The sequence below is a fragment of the Mesocricetus auratus genome, unplaced genomic scaffold (genome assembly GCF_017639785.1).
Source record: "Mesocricetus auratus isolate SY011 unplaced genomic scaffold, BCM_Maur_2.0 Super-Scaffold_100014, whole genome shotgun sequence".
NCBI classification, from domain to species: domain Eukaryota; kingdom Metazoa; phylum Chordata; class Mammalia; order Rodentia; family Cricetidae; genus Mesocricetus; species Mesocricetus auratus.
Window position 1 is genome coordinate 7,581,064 of NW_024429197.1, and position 16,955 is coordinate 7,598,018.

Sequence of the window (16,955 nt, forward strand, 5' to 3'; positions counted from 1 at the left end):
ATTGGATTCCTGGTTTGGGACTAAAATGTGTAGCCACTTTATAAACCGATTTAATAAAACACCTCATTTTAGATGCTAATAAAGCATATCCGTAAGCCCATTACTTACAGAAACACCAACAAATAAAAAAGCACTCATGAAGTCTGGTAGCCACATACTGTACAAGCTTTATGTGATTTTGGTGGCACTGTAGTATGATCTCCATGACAACCTTACTTTATTAAGCACAAAATACATGTACTAGGATTTCAAAAGGCTCTAAGTTTTGCAGTTTCCACCCCTCCATCCGATTTTCAAGGGTAATGACTTCATCAAAGAACAGAGCTCTAAAACCTCAAAAACAAAACTGTCTACTGGAGTAGTCATACCTGTCAGGTACAACAAAGTCTACAGAAAAACCAATACTTTTTTAAAAAAGCACCTAGACCATTTTATTTTAATCTCTCCAGCATTCAAAAGCAATGTGTTCTACAAAACACCTGGATTACAAAGGCTTTTTTCTTTCTTTACAAACTGTTACTAATGAAATTTACATGCCTCAAACTTTTATCCCCGCAACTCCACAAAAAAAAAAAACCTCCACTTTTAACACAGGGTGAACGGTGAACCAGCTTTACAAATACACAAACATTAACATTGTTGGAGGAAGAGACAGAAAACACTTAAGAGCAAAGAGTCATCTTCCACAATGAATAGACTACCTTGAGGAAACTGATAGTTGTTTATTCATCTATCAGATCATCACCGAAAATTGAGAACACTTCCTTTCTGGGACACCTAAGGGTTTTGATGATCCTGATTCTTGGTGCTCAAGTTAGTCTTTAATCTCAATGTTTTATAAGAAGGAACATCTTTATTGGTTTTTTTTTTGTTGTTTTTTAAAAAAAGGGCGGCACAACAAAGACTCAAAAGAAAACTGAAGTTTGGAAAAGTCAGCTTTGAGTACCCAAGCTCCAAACAGCCTACAATTGTGGAATACTTAGAAGGTAGTAAGGAATGAATGAATGTATGTATGTATGCAAAACTTTCTGTCCACATGGTGGGCTTCCCACAGAAGACAAGCGATTTAAGGTTAAGTAGGAATATCTGGAAAACATACAACTTGGCACAGAAAGTGCTTAGTAATATTGACAGCCTTTAATATACATGGAAAACCACAGTAGACAAGACTAAAACAATTTAACTCTACAACTACCTGAACCACAGGGGCCCTTTCTAATTTACCACACTTAAACTTAAGAGCTGTCAAGTACTGTTATTGTACTTGTAAATGAACAAGGTTATTTCCCAGCAAATGAAACCCCTAAAAGCAAAGAAACCCAAAAAGTACAATTAAAACAAAACCCTCATGTGAATACACAACTCAATTCTCTCCTCTGGAAGGCCTTAAGTTCAATTAGAAAGGAAATGGAGAGGGGAGGTAGGGAACAAAACACCCATGAACTGCACAGATACACAGAACCTCTATCTTTAAAACCAATCCAATGCTAATGAGTTTGTATGGTATAAAATACATTTAGTTATTTATAATCTTGAAATAAATGCTAAATTCAGTTTTTATCAATTTTATTATGTCCTTGAAAATAAAACTATAAAAGCATTTCCAACTTGATTCAAAATAAAAACAGCAACAAAAATGAAGCCAAAATTTATAATTCTCACCTGGTACCTGCTGCCTTTTTAAGTTTGGGCAGACTAAAAAAACTTTGTTTTTAACACAGATAAAATAACCTTCATTTTACCTCCCTTCATTTATGTGTAATCCTATCACATTTTAAAATTTGTTATAAAAGGCTTTACACTTTCCAGATTTCAGATTTTGACAGCTTAAAAATGTGGCAAAATACAACAAAAATTCAAAAGTGATGGAATCAATAAACAAGCATCATATCCTAACAAGGAACCAAGGAATCAAAAACATTGACACTATAAAGTTATCAACTATACACGCAGAATTATGTCCCCCATAAAATGTACAAGTAGATCACTAAAAAGTCGGATCTGGTAAACATTTTTTCCCAATACAGAATATGCTAAGTCCATGGGGTAACAGCTGTCTGCCTCAAAATAATCTAATTATAGCACCCAGGGTCTGCTTTAGTACAAAGTTATATACTTGTTATTTTGGGGACTATCTATTTGTTTGACTGAGCCAGGGGCTAACAATTTAGTATTACTCTAGTATATTAACCACTGCACAGTAAATCTGCTTTTCACAGCTTTTCTTCATTATTTGTTGTTATAACTTAAAATGGCAGACAACCATAAAATTACTTATCTTTGATAGTATGTTGTGTTTACAATTTACATTAGGACATGAATGGCATGAAGTATTGTCACAATACACCTCAAGATATAGCCACACTGTAATGATTCACTAGACTGTACTCAGATACTTAACTAATTATCTGTCTATTCTCCAATTATCCAGTATAATGTCTTGCCCACAGTCAGGGTTCATTCAGTAAATGTCTGTTGAACATACTGTCTAGGCAAGAGGTGAGAAAGAGATGGGCCCTCATGGTTGGATGTCAAGTATAAGTGGAATTAACCTGGGAAGGAGTGGTTAGATGTAAACTGCACATGGTATACAAGTAAATAACTCAGATGCCAACAAAACAAACAATTAAGCAGAAAATACTGGCACTGGAATAAGCAAAGGCAAGACCTGCCAACACTGACTAAGTGGAACTGACTTTTAAGAGATAACCAAGAAAAACTTTATATTGGACCATACCTTTACCATCCAATTTAGTTTGAGACAGACCAAGAGAGGCACTGTTAGAGACTATGGCTGTCTTCCTTGATATTCCGACATCCTAGTTTCCAATAACTTATCATGGATTTGCCACCCATGAGTCAATATATACCTCTTCATATTTAGGGATTAGTTTCCACAAGTACAAAGTTGAATTTCCTTTTATTTGTCCTAAAATGCTTACTTTCAAACTTGAAGGGACTTCAATTATTCCATGTAGCTTTCGATAATTCTTTTATCTTTTCAGACCAGAGTCAAAATATTCGTACAGTATTCATACTGCAGCACCTTCCACCCACCCTTTGGTCGCTTGAACTGCCCTTCTTTGGTTCTTTTTTCCGCTTTCAGATCTTTCTTGAAGTGTAGTAAGCAGAACTGTACTGGGTATTCCAGCTGCAGTTTGGTCTTAAATAAAAGAAGGATGTTTGTCAGTTTGGTTTTCTCTTTATTCTTCTCTGTGGTATACAGGATTTTGTTAGTTGAACTGGATGTAGCAGCTTACTGGGCCAAATTTTCATGAGAACAGCACAGTAGTTCCCAGGTCTTTTCCCTAGGTTGTAACTTAATAGCTCAAACTCTATGTAACACCTGTCCTTTCTCACTGAAGCATTCATTCATTATCTCACTTTTCTTCTTGCTTACTTGGCTTATTTAAAAAAAAAAAGCAAAAGCAGAGAGCTTAAGTAAAAAGAAAAGAGGCAAAAGCCTTCACTTGAGTCTTGATACAACTATCCTATCTATCCAATAGAGCCCAGTGCTAGGAGGTTCTCATCAACTATGAAACTTAACAATATGATCCACATTTAGGTTAAAACTGTGTGAAAATCCGCACCAGGTCTCAACTGTATATAGTCCTTGTGAAGCTGTTGGGTATACCATTTCACAAACAACTCATAAGCTTCCCAAGTTAAACAGTCTGAGTGTAAAAATAAATTGACAAAAACAAACCAACATCAGGCCTTTTGTTCTACAGATACTGAGCACGAATCTTATTGGGGTACCTCTTCACCTATTGTTTTTAAAAATTTAGTGACCAAATCTGGGCTCCTATCTTGGCTCTGCCATTTACAGCTTTTACTCTGTGCCTTAGTTTCCTGATTCGGGGAAGTATTTTCCTTAAAGGGTTTTGTGAAGAGTGAACAAATCAACCAAGTCTCTTTAGCAATGTCTGGCACAGCATAAAGAATAAATCACCCGATATAATTGTTACTGCAAAATAACTAGAATTGAATGTACAAAAATATCTACCCCCCAAAGCTACATTCCATGAAAAAGAATTTAAAATCATGTTATTAACATAAAACCCAACATGTACTGGTTAAGAGAAAGCAGAATTGATACTTTGTAATAATGAAAGCATAAGTTTATAGTTAGCTTGTCCAAATTCTCATTTTAATATGCCTATTAACACTACTAAGTAACCTCTTATATTAGTTAACCCAAGAGGGTTAATGAAATGAGTGTGACATTAAATACTATGTAAAAGATGTCGATTTCTGGCAAGTTCTATCATCCCCAGAGCAGGTTAGTTGTGCCTAATGTCAACACTGATTAAAATATTCCTAAATCTACAAAGGATTATTTCCATTACTTTAGACTCATTCAGTACTATAATAATTCCAGTTAATCATTATTTCCTTCATTTTGTTTTTATTATAGCATGTTTGCTTAATTTACAGCAAGCAGAAAATAAGCTGGGTCTTGTTTTGATCCAAACATTGATGTTTTAAAGGTTGTACACAGTATTTGTTAAAAAGAACATATAAAAATACCTTTTTAGAAGCTTCTATAAGAAAGAAAATACAAAGTTTAACCCCACAACTTTCCTCTTTGCTAGAACTGCAAACTACTGCTACAGTTTTAAATAGACTTTTTGTTGTTTAAACTATACATCCAGGAAAATCTAAAAAAATTAAAGAAACGTGCATATAAATGATTGCATAGCAGAACAAGAACATTAACTGCAAACAGTAAAGAAACGAAGTTAGAAATACTATTAAATATACAAAGATTCTAGAATTAATCCTCCAAACACATTCCACAAATAGTTCTTAAAAAAAAAAAACCATCTTGTGTTCTCTACAAGCAAGGCCAGGATTTCTAAAATCAAAATTGAAAGGAAAAATAAGGTATTCCTCTAGAAGAACCGTCCCCCCGCAGCATCTCCACTCACTTCTGTAAGCAAGTGTCTGAGATTTTAAAGATGCTTGCTTTTTATTCTGAAATGACACTGGACATTTCAAGTCATCTTATTGCCTGCAAATGATCTTGAAGAGAAACACTAGAAATTATAAATATTTAAGGGTATCACTTCCTTATTTTAGTCATGTCCTACATTATCAAAAACTAAGTGATGTGGCTTTTGCTTAAAACTCAACTTTTTCCAAAAATTCACGGCACCACAGAGTCACCTAGGAGTGTCATCTTTTCAACTTGCCTACATTAATTAATAAACTGGGGTGTAAAGAGCAAGCCTCCCTCATGAAGAGAGCAGGCAAACTGGGGCACAAATGCACATACCAAGTGCTGTAATTAAGCATCAAAATTCACTGTTTTACACTGTGAATATTAACAAAATATACTTTCAAACAGTTTACTTGCTCCTAACAGAAAAACAAACAAACCCCTAAATAACAATGATCAACAATAGTTAAATTTTAGAGAAAGTATGTTAAGAACAGTCTTTTCCCCTTAAAATGATTTCCGCCATCATTGATGTGCTCAACACTTTTAAGGGGGAATTTTTTGTTTCAAATCTTAGAAACCAGCGGGGAAGAGGGGGAAAGCAGTGAAGGCTCCATGTTTCAGTGAAAAGTTCTATCTCCCTGAAAATACTGTTTAACCCAGTTGGCATCATTCCCCAGACAGTGGAGTTAACAAAACAAACAACAACACCCCCCCAAACAAACAAAAAACCCAAAACAAAACAAACAAAAACTATTCCACATTGCATCATAAATAATTACCATGGGCTTAGACATCTTGACAAGACATAAAGGTCCACCCTGAACCTAAATGTGTCTGAGCAGTCAGTGTTGTAATGTGGCTACAACTTCTCTTTTGTATCATTCTATCTTATTAGCAAGCTACATTTCTAGGTTAACAGTTCTACCAAATATGGGTATGAAAATTTATTTTTAATAAGACAATGTTGCAAATTATGGTCACCAACATCTTTTCACCAAATACTTCAAGCATAAAAAATGAGAATCTTTACAAAAATATACAGAGACACCACAAATTGGTAGCTGCCCATAACATTAAACAAACTGGACTCTTAAGAGTGGCTTCTCAACAGCATATCATTTTAATTATAACCATTGCCCGGTACAGGGAAAACTAACAAGTGTTTGTTTTTTATTTTATTTTAAAACGCATCATTGCAACATTGTATTCCTGATAATTTAAGGATACCAAACTATGAGTAAATGAATGATACATGCCTAGAAAGTATCATGATTTATACTATCAGTGGCCACTGGACTTGGGACTAGTCCAAGACCTTGATCTAGATTTTGACCTAGACCTAGACTGTGATCTTGACTGAGATTTGGATCTAGGTGGTTCTTTTTTCCTTGATTCCTTTTCATATCTTGAGCCAGACTTATAATGTGTTTTGGAATCTGTTTTAGAGGTGCCTCTAGTTTTGGTGTGAGATGCAGACCTAGAACGTGATTTAGCCTTCATTTCTTTCTTGGGCTGGGACTTGGACCGTGATCTTGAATTGGATTTAGATCTTGAAAAAGATCGATTTCGGTGTTTGAATCTTTCAAAACAGAGGAGAGATACAATTAGAGTAAAAATTAGATTCTATATAAATCAATTTTGTTACTTTTAGAGCAAAAGTTCACTCTGAAATTGAAAAATACAAGTCTTTTTCAAAGCAAAATTATTTACCTATCATTGTCGGAATGGCTTCGGCTACGCCGTGGTCTTCCAGTCGGTCTACTGCTAAAAAGCATAGCAGAAAAAGCAAACAGTGACAAACGTCTATTTATAGTCTTACTTTTAGAATAAAGTACCAAAACACCTTTAGTTTTAATGAATCATTCAACATACACAAATTAAAAAAAAAAAAACAAACCCCCAAACTTTAAAAAAACATGTTAACAAACTCCTCTTTTTAGACAGGGCCTTATGATATTTTATTGTTTAAGTGAGCCTAAGAACTCCTGGGCTCACGTGGTCCTCCCATCTCAAGTCTTTTGAGAAGCTAAGATTATAGGTAAATGCCACTGTAGTTGGCTACAAACATTAAATAACAACAGATCATTGTGTCCCACACTTACTTTCTAGGACTGTAAGATCTTCTATAGTTGTAATCAAAAGAGCGACTCCTCGATCTCCTCCTTTCATAACTTCGGCTCCGAGAACGTCTATATCGATCATAATCATCGTATCGTGAAGAGCTGTATACATTCCTTCCTTCCTTGGCTTTCATTTGATTTGGTGCTAGGGGAACAGAATAGAAATAGATACTTAGAAACATTAAGACCTTAGCATCTAAACCCTTATACTATAGTTAACATTCCTGAATTCTTCCCCCACATTAAAGATTCCAAAGGGGTGATGCGCTTGCATGTGTTATCAGCACATGCATTACCCAGAGTCCAGAGAGGGTCTGCCTCTGGAACACAAGGTTGCTAGCACCACGTGGACGCTGGAAATCAAATCCAGATCCTCTAGAAGAGCAGTTGCAGCTATTAGAGCTATCTCTCTGTCCCTCTGTTTTTGAGGACAAAATCTCATTAAATAGCCTTGGCACTCACTCTTTAGACAGGGTAGCCCCAAACTGGAGATATGTCTGTTTTTGCCTCCGAGTGCTGTGTGTCACTATACCTGGCCCATTCTTTCATCCTTTCTCTTACACTAAGGAAGTAAATAATGTGTTTTGTAAATTCAAGGTATGCCTTTGTTTTGGTGTGAAGAGGCATAATTAGAATGTGAATATTAACCTTTACTTACCTTTAAATATATGTATCAAAAGACTGCTTAATGTTAAAAAACCAACACTAATAAATCACTGGCTGTTTTCAATGTTGTCTCACAATTAGTTTGTTAATCAACACGCTAAGTAGTTTTTACTAGAGGTACAAATACCACAAGAACATCTGAAATTCAAGATTTGGCCTATAAAGAACATGTAGCTCCGGGCGGTGGTGGCGCACACCTTTAATCCCAGCACTCGGGAGGCAGAGGCAGGCGGATCTCTGTGAGTTCGAGGCCGGGCTGGACCGACAGCCTCCAAAACAATACAGAGAAACCCGGTCTGGTAAAAACCAAAAAAAAAAAAAAAAAAAAAAAAAAGTAGCACCAAAATGCAACAACATACAATCACATAGTTCTGATAATCAATACACAGAAAAGCTGAAAGGAGCTAATCCTATGAATTCATTTCCAGTAATGCATGAACATAACTATCCAATTAACTTTTAAGTTCTTAGTTTGTTTTTCGAGGTAGGGTTTCTCTGTGTAACATGGCTTCCTGGAATTCGTAGATGAGGTTGGCGTTGAACTGAGATCTCCCTGCTTCTGCCTCCAGAGTGCTGGGATTAAAGGCATGCAACACCATGCCTGGCTAATTAAGTTCTTTATGAGATGACTTGGGGAAAAAAAAAAAAAACAACTTAAGTCCAAAAAGCAACACAATGTACATGTTAGGCTCAAGGGTACTTACTTTTCCGATCCCCCTGTGCGAACTGTATTTCAATTTGACGCCCACAAATCCATTTTCTATCCAAATTATGTAAAGCGTCTTCAGCATCACGAACATCCTCAAATGTGCTAAATGTTAAGGGGCTTGAAAAGTTTTGTAAACTTTGATAATAAATGATTTGTAAAGACTGAAACAACTCACAATCACCCAATATTGTTCACCCAGACCTAACTTAACTATTTGGTGGACTCAGTCATTAATATCACAGCATAAAAACAGTTGCAATTAACTATATCTTATACTATAAAAAAGTGTATAAAGTATACACTTTTAAAGAAACGTATGTAAATACAGGCTGTAATAAGATTGGCTATAACTGAACTACCAAGGTACACTACAGAAAACTACACATTCTAAGAATTAACTTTATAAAACAAGAAATAAAGACAGAATATGCTTCACAATAGGTGAAAGACAATTTTAGACACAGGCAATACTATTTTTCGCGTAGTTGTCCTCCTTGCACTGCACAGGATAGACAGGCATGCTAGTCATTTATAGGCATTAAGTCAGAGTCAAGCAATACACTCAGTCACTATGCCAAATGCATATTCCATCCATGCAGACTATAAAAGCACTCTATTAACAAGTGGCATAAGGACTCCTGGATTGAAAAACCCAACTATGACCCTAAATCCACAGCTTCCTGTAGAAAGCATTTCAGAGTGGTTCCCACTTGAGTCGTGGCAGTTATTACCAGTACTAAGTAGAAAAACTGTCGTCACCCAATTTATCATCTGAGAAATGAAGGTGCTTCTCTCATGTCAGCAACAGTACTTGAGGACCTCTAGGTTGGGTTATTTTGTCCAAACACATCTTTTCTTTAAAAAAAAAAAAAAAAAAAAAAGGCACCATTCTAATGGGAGCTAAGGACATGAAAGGTCCTATCTGAGAGCTGATTTTTGGAATGGATTTTCACTATATCCCAAAATTGTGACTCTAAGCACATCCAGTTCAAGTTTTTGAAACATCAGAAGGACAGGTTTGGAGCATCAGTTAAGAAAATACCTCCAAATTTCAAGGCGGACATATTTCCATAGATAAACACTGTCTACTTCAGGCTATCACTAGACCTCCCCCGTTTTTTGTTCTGAAAGAAATCAAGGGTCATAGGTCTCAAGGTGTCTTCCTTGAGCCTATTACAAGTAGATTAAACAGGAGAGGTTTTCCAAAGTCTCAAATATAACCCTGCTTCCAACTTTAATAGAACCTTGAATGCTATAAACAAACACCCCTCAAGGTTAACTGCACTTAGGTGCTAAACAGGAATTAGATCACTGATTGGCATATTACTTTGTTACCCCAAGAGAGAAGAATATAGTTTAAAAACAGAATCTTGGCCTGGAGGGCAAGGTTCTTTAATTTACCTAACCTCTTAAAACAAGGGTAGGAACAGACACATGGACTTCCACGACACAGCAGCAGTAGGTAGGGACAGCCAGGTATCACTATATTGGCCATCAAGAAATTTTTATGCTCCCTAAACAAAACTAATTTACCACCTACTCTGGATTTTACTACCCACTACTGTCAAGTACAACATACCCCTGAGGTAAAGTAGTGCTGACATTGTTCCCAGGTTACCTCAAATCACACAAACCCTGATCAACATTATAAGGCAGACTGGATCGATGTATTTAATGAAGCCAGATATAGGTATTACCCTTTAAGTTTCACAACTAATTCACAAGGTTCTCCTGACCATTGGCCCCACATGAGCATCTTTTGGCTTTTGCCTGAGTTTTACTAAGAATTTACAAGATCAGAGTTTCAAGAAATTGAAATTTAAGCAACAAGAAAGTTTCTTGGCTTCAGATTCAGCCTCCCCCTCCAGCCCCTCCTCCTTTTGAGCAGGGAAATGACCTTACAGAAGGTGGGCAGAAACAAGATCACCTGAAACTCTGGGTCAAGGATGACTGGCCATATATCCCGACCAGGACCCAAGCCAGGAAGGCCCTTTTGCTATCCATTCATAACCAGCAGGATTCTAAGAACCAGCAGCTACTTAGAAAAAACAAATCAACTCAAAAAACCACCAAAGGAAACTATCTCTACATATTTCTAGTGGCCATACCCTGAACACCCCAGCTGTTTTTCTAAGTTGTCCCCAGTGCATGCACCTGCCTTTCCCCTTTAGGTAGGGCTCTGTGACTGGGTTCAAGTACCTCATGCTACTCCAAAGAGCCTCTGATTACCTGGTCTAAAACCCAATTATGCTGAATTTAAACTTAACAATGTTATATTTTGCTCGATAAGGTAGGAGAAAATACACTCATACAAGACCACAATCACAATATCAAAGGCCCACACAAATTCAAGTTACAGGTTTTGTCACTAGACCAAACCAGCATAATTATGAAAATTAAGTGCTTGCAAAACATTAAAAAAAAGAAAAAAAAGAAAGTAGTTATTCTGTAGGATACATCAGGTATGACTCCTTTAATCTTGGCCATCATTCAACTTCATCTTGACCTTTAACTCTTTTAGTGCTTGTCAGAAGGACTTGTCATGAGATGCTTGGTCAAATATGACAGATGGCTTTGCTTTATCTTTAACTTTGAAAAACAACCTTTTCCCCCTTTGTGGATAAAGCGAGGCTTTGTCTCCCATTAGGCTTGTCCTTCTTCCAGCTTTTCTTTATTTTTTCTTTTCCCAAACTCTCCCTTCTCTTCAAGCCTGATCCTTAAGAGGTCTTTGGCTTGTCTACTTGCCTTAAGTGTTGAACTCTACTCTAAAAGTTCTTTCATGCTTTCTCTTTGGGGTCGCCATAACTGTACAGCTTTACATTCTGAGGTAACAACAGAGGACAGCAAATTAGGGGACAATATTAAAGAAGTTTACCTCATTGTTATACAATTTGTTTTGATCAAGTGATTCAAAATAACAAACAAGATTACTAAACGTTTAATTGCTAAGCACAAGAACACATTAACTTTTAATTTATAGCAAAGGTGGTAGCAACCAATGTATTCAAATTTAAATCACATTATAATCACTGATTTGAGTTTCAGCAGCATGGATGGGAATTTAAATGTTTATTTTGGATTAACTTTAAGAAATAGAGCAATGAATCAGAATTTTAAAAGATTTGAAGACATGAAGACATTAGAGGACAAAAACTATTTTTTAGATGTTACCACTTACATAAAAACTTGAATTTCAAACTTCAACACCCCTCACTAATCATCCATCTGAAGAAAGGATATTGAACATATGCAAATCCTCTTGGACGTCGAGTGTAGAAGTCAAGTGGAACATAAACATCTACTATTGGACCATAACGACCAAATTCCCGACGTAAATCTTCAGACCTAAAACATCATGAAAAAACTCAAACTTTTTATATTCATATTCCAGCAATTACACTTCAGTATCATCTTAAGGAATTTAAGGAATATAGGGATTGTGGTTGACAATAGTATAACCCATGGATCCCTGTCTGGGCCAACCTGAAACAAACAAGCCTCCTGACTCTCAAAGGTGACACACACCTTTTATCCCAAAGAGACAGAGGCAGGTGGATCTGAGTTGAAGGCTTGCCTGGGTCTACATAGTGAGTTCCAGGACAGCCAGGTCACGTGAAGAAATCCAAAGACAAACAACTCTTCCCCAACAAAACAAAAATCCCACACCATACAACAGGTAGCCAACCTTTCTTTAACTCCAGCACTGTGATGGCAGAGGCAGGAAAAATCTGTGAGTTCCAGGTAAACCAGGGCTACATAGTGAGACCCTGGCACAAAAAACCAAAAACCAAACCAAAACAATCGACACAAAAAAACAAAACCCAAGTGTGGCAGCTCAACTGCAACCCAAGTACTGGAAAAGCTGAGGTAGGAGGATTGCTACAAGTTCAAGGTAGCCTGGGCTACAGCCTGAGCTGGAACATGGGGCGGGAAGAGAAAGCACTCGGGCTGGGCATGGTATTTTATGCCAGTAACCAAGATGGATAAGGCAGGAAGGATAAAAAGTAGGTTCAAAGCCAGCCTAAGACATCTGAGATTCTGTCTCCAGGAAGAGAAGAGGGAGGTGCTTATACCATTTCACATGTCAGTAAATAATTACAATTAAAAAAAACCCTCAGTGTTCACCATTCATAAACAACAAAGTCTTCTACGTCTTTAAAAGCAGTAATTAAGGTGGTGCATGCTTTTAATCCCTGCAGAGACAGGCGGATCTCTGAATTCCAGGCCAGCCTGGTCTACAGAGAAACCCTGTCCCGAAAAATAAATCATTTTCTTTCTCTTTTAAGGCAAGGTCTCATTCTAGCGCAAGCTTAGAACTCAAGGCAATCCTAACTCACTTAGCCTCCCAAGTGGTGGAATTACAGGTCTGTGCCACCATGTCCAGCTTACCCTAAAATTGTTCAACAGGTCAGACAACAAAAATGTGAAATAATAAAACCACAATATCTAAACTCCTAAATGTCAAAAAGACTTTTATAGCCGTTAATGAACCACTTTTGTTTTATGCGTAATGACAAGAGGAGATAAAACTCCACAACACTAACAAAAACTCAAGTTTTTCTTTGGAAATTATATTTACAGACACGAAGCATGATCGTGTGCTAAAAAATCTCTTTCAAAAAATTCCGAGAGCGCCGGGCGGTTGTGGCGCTCGCCTTTAATCCCAGCACCCAGGAGGCAGAGGCAGGCAGATCTCTAAGTTCGAAACCAGCCTGGTCTACAGAGTGAGTTCCAGGACAGCCTCCAAAGTCACAGAGAAACCCTGTTTCGAAAAACCAAAAATAAATAAATAAAGTAAAAAAAAATCCGAGGGTAATTCAAAGCAGGGGAATCGCTGAAAATAAAGCCTTTACCAGGCTGGCCTCGAACTCCTGGACCCGTCTTTTGAGTGCTGGGACTACGCCCGGCGACAAGGTCTACTTGCCTCCGTTCATCTAAATTAACTACGAAAGTCCTAACGGGAGAGATTTATTGAGCACTCCGTTTTCAAAGCGATTTCCGCGAAACATGAGGGAATACTCCATTTGACCGGAAAACTAGTTTCTCAGAATCTCAACAATGCCCCTCTCCCCGATTGTCTCTAAGCCATTAACTACCACACAGCTGAGGAAGATAAAGCAACAAACACTCCGCCCTCCATCCCGTTATTTCTCACTGGCATCTTTTCTGTTTGCCGACTTGGCCAAAGGGTGCTCACTTCGTAGCCCGAGATGACCTCGAACTCGCGCCGATCCTCCCGCCTCAGCCTCCCCGAGTGCAGGGATCACCGGCCCGGGCCGCCCCGCCTGGCAACCTTTTTTCTTTCCACAACAAAAATCCCTTTCCAGGCGAGGGGGCGTGCACCCCATGGAACGTGGACGTCGGATCAATGAGAACCCTCGTCCGGCCCGCCAGACTGGACATGCCAGGCACACGCGGGGAGGAAGGGTCCTGGGTGTCCGGCCCGCATGCCTGGTGGCGGTTGCGGTTCGGCCCGGCCCGGGGCCCGCCCTCGCTCCCGCAGGCCAGCAGAGGCCGGCGGCGCGGCCTAGTCCCCGCGCGGGCCCCGCCATCTTCGCCCCGCCCCTCCCCCGCGCCGCCGCTCGCTTGCTCGCTCGCCGTGCGCCCGCGGCCTCCCCCGCGCAGTAGCTGCCCCGCTGCTCTCACCTGGTGTCGTCTGCCACGTTCCTGACGAACAGAGACGTGTTGGGGGGGCGCAGGTAGCGGGACATGGCGGCGGCGGCGGGAGTCTGGACCAGCGGCGCTAACGGGCTGAGCAAACCGTCCGCGGCTCTGGCGGCGGCTCACATCCACTCACACACTCACAGAGCCAGAGGGCTCCGCTACGGCAACTGCCTCTTCTCGCGAGACTTCGCTCCCGCCTCCACTCCCCGCCCCTCCTCCCCTAGTCTCCCCGCAGCAACACCGGCACGGACAACGGCTCTTTCCCGCGAGATCTCCCGGCGTGCGCTTGCGCGCGCTGCGGCCCGGCGCACGCGCCGCAGCCTCGGCCCTATTCATTGGCTCCAGGCGCGGGTTCTTCCCCTCCCCTCAGCCCGTTCTTTCTTTCTTTAGCGCCTCACTTTCCCGCCCTTTTCTGCCTTGCCACGCCGGCTCCCCCACCTCATATTGGCAAGCGGATGCTTCCAACTGCAATGGCCGGGTTTTTAAGCCTCAGAGCCCGGGGAGACGGCTCTGAAATCTTCTGGTCCGAGTTGTGCCTCCGGTTTTAGTCAGATCCCTGTCTGGAGCTTACGGTTTCTTTGCAGGGCTGGATTTGGGAAGGGAGACGTGCAGACAGCATGGGCTGCGGCCCCGGAGCTTTCTGCTCGGCGTGCGCACTCTGCCTTTGTGGGACTGCCGTTGCCCCACACCTGGCCTCCTGTGCACGCATTTCCCTTCCGATGAGAGCTGGGCCAAGCCTCTGCTGTCTGGCATTTGTCCCATATCATCCTGACCCTGCAAAGTACCTATATATGGGAGAGGTTCTCCTTCCATGTCAATTTTATGAAAGCCTCGGTGACATGTTCTTTCTTTCCTTCTTTCTTTCGCTTTCTGGGGACCCAGTCTAGGACCTTGCATGTGCTAGCCAAGCCTACCACAGACCTGCACCTTAAGAGTGACTGACACACTTTCTGCCATCCCCTTCTCTCTACCATCTCCCGTCAACTTTGGTTTGGTTTTGGGTTTGTTTGTTTGTTTGTTTTGGTTTTTCGAGACAGGGTTTCGCTGTAGCTTTGGAGGCTGTCCTGGAACTCACTTTGTAGACCAGGCTGGCCTCGAACTCACAGAGATCCGCCTGCCTCTGGGATTAAAGGCGTGCGCCACCAACGCCCGGCTTGGTTTTGGTTTTTTGAGACAGGGTTTCTCTGTGGCTTTGGAGGCTGTCCTGGAACTAGCTCTTGTAGACCAGGCTGGCCTCGAACTCACAGAGATCCACCTGCCTCTGCCTCCCGAGTGCTGGGATTAAAGGCGTGCGCCACCAACGCCCGGCTCTCTGTATTATTTTGGAGCCTGTCCTGGAACTCACTCTGTGGACCAGCCCGGCCTTGAACTCACAGAGATCCTCCTGCCGCTGCCTCCCGAGTGCTGGGATTAAAGGCGTGAGCCACCAACACCCAGCTCTTGCTATGTAATTCTGCTGGAAAATGGATCCAGGGCCTTGCACGAGCTACATGAACACGCTTCTACTGAGCTACTTTCCCTAGTTTAGAAAATATGTTACGGGTCACAAACTAGGGCTGGAGAGATTGGTCCTCAGTACTCATCCTGGGTGGGTCACAATTGCCTGTGACTCTGGCTCCAGGGGGCCTAATGCCCTCTTCTGGTGTTGAGGGGCACCGGCTCCCATGTGCACACACCCACACACAAACATACTCCTAAACTACAGCTGACTTTGGTGGCACAAACCTGGCATCCTGGTACTCGAGAGGCCCCTACAGGCAGATCAGTAACAGTTGGAGAATTCAAGGCCAACCTGGGCTACACAGTAACAAACTATCTCACCGCCTTCCCCACCCCCTCCCCCAAAATCAAAACCCACTAGGGCTTGGAGAGATGTCTCAAGAGTTATTAAGTCTCTTCCACAGTACCTACGTTCAGCACCCACATTAGGGGATGGGACTCATAACCACTTGTAACTCTAGCGCCCTCTCTGGCTTCCTAGGGCACCCACATGCATGTGGGTATATATATATAAACACAGACAAATGAAAAAATAAAACCAACCAACAACAAAAAAAAAAAAAAACAGAAAATCAACCAGGACCCCCCCACGCATACTCAAAAAACAAACAAACAAACAAAAAACAAACTCAAAAATATTTCTTAGAGCCAGGCAGTGATGGTAGCTCATGCCTTTAATCCCAGCACTTGGGAGGCAGAGGCAAGCCTGGTCTACAAAGAGCTAGTTGGCTAGGACAGCCTTCAAAGCCATAGAGAAGCCCTGTCTCTAAAAACAAACAAACCAACAAAAACAAAAACAAAAAAAATCTTATAAATGAAAACAGTACCAAATCTTAAAATGTGGCTTATGTGAACTAATATTTACTGAGGTCAAACTCACAATGGAGAGGATGCACACATCTCACTCCCCTCCAAATATATCACATAGCCCTGGTAAACACGAGGTTTGTGGAGAGGATGAGAGAACAAGGAGAAAAGCAAGAAAACAGCACTTCTTGGCCACCTGGCTTTTGAGAACATTGTGCAATTTACCAAGCTACAAATCGGCTGAAGGAGGACTGTGACAGTGTGACACCTGTGGAGGTTTGAATATAATTGACCCTCATAATCCCAAAGGGAGTGGCACTATTGGGAGGTGTGGCCTTGTTAAAGGAGGCGTGGCCATGTTGGAGGAAGTGCGTCATTGTGGGGGCAGGCTTTGAGGTCTCTTTGTGCTCAAGGTTTGCTCCGTGTGACAGACAGCCCACTTCCTGTTGCCCTCTGATCAAGATGTAGCCATGTTCCCTGCCCTGGTGATACCAACTGAACCTCTGAAACTATTAGTGAGCCACCTACTAACTAAGACAAACTC

At 40.7% G+C, this 16,955-nt stretch overlaps 1 protein-coding gene across 5 annotated transcripts; it reads right to left on the bottom strand.

The window, feature by feature from the left end:
• Window positions 1-142: 142 nt before the first annotated feature.
• Srsf10 (serine and arginine rich splicing factor 10) lies at window positions 143-14,300 on the bottom strand. Of its 5 annotated transcripts, XM_013120248.3 has the most exons (7): window positions 14,087-14,300; window positions 11,681-11,785; window positions 8,436-8,539; window positions 7,048-7,210; window positions 6,656-6,709; window positions 6,423-6,524; window positions 143-3,163 (listed from the first exon to the last, which is right to left on the bottom strand). In XM_013120248.3, exons 1-7 carry the CDS (start codon window positions 14,149-14,151, stop codon window positions 3,103-3,105), a joined length of 654 nt encoding a protein of 217 aa, XP_012975702.1. In that variant the 5' UTR covers window positions 14,152-14,300; the 3' UTR covers window positions 143-3,102. The 5 variants fall into 5 exon arrangements, with proteins under 5 accessions (XP_012975702.1, XP_005079670.1, XP_005079669.1 ...); XM_005079613.4 differs by lacking the exon at window positions 6,423-6,524 and having other exon boundaries at window positions 6,656-6,706; window positions 14,087-14,298; XM_005079612.4 differs by lacking the exon at window positions 6,423-6,524 and having other exon boundaries at window positions 14,087-14,297.
• Window positions 14,301-16,955: the final 2,655 nt, after the last annotated feature.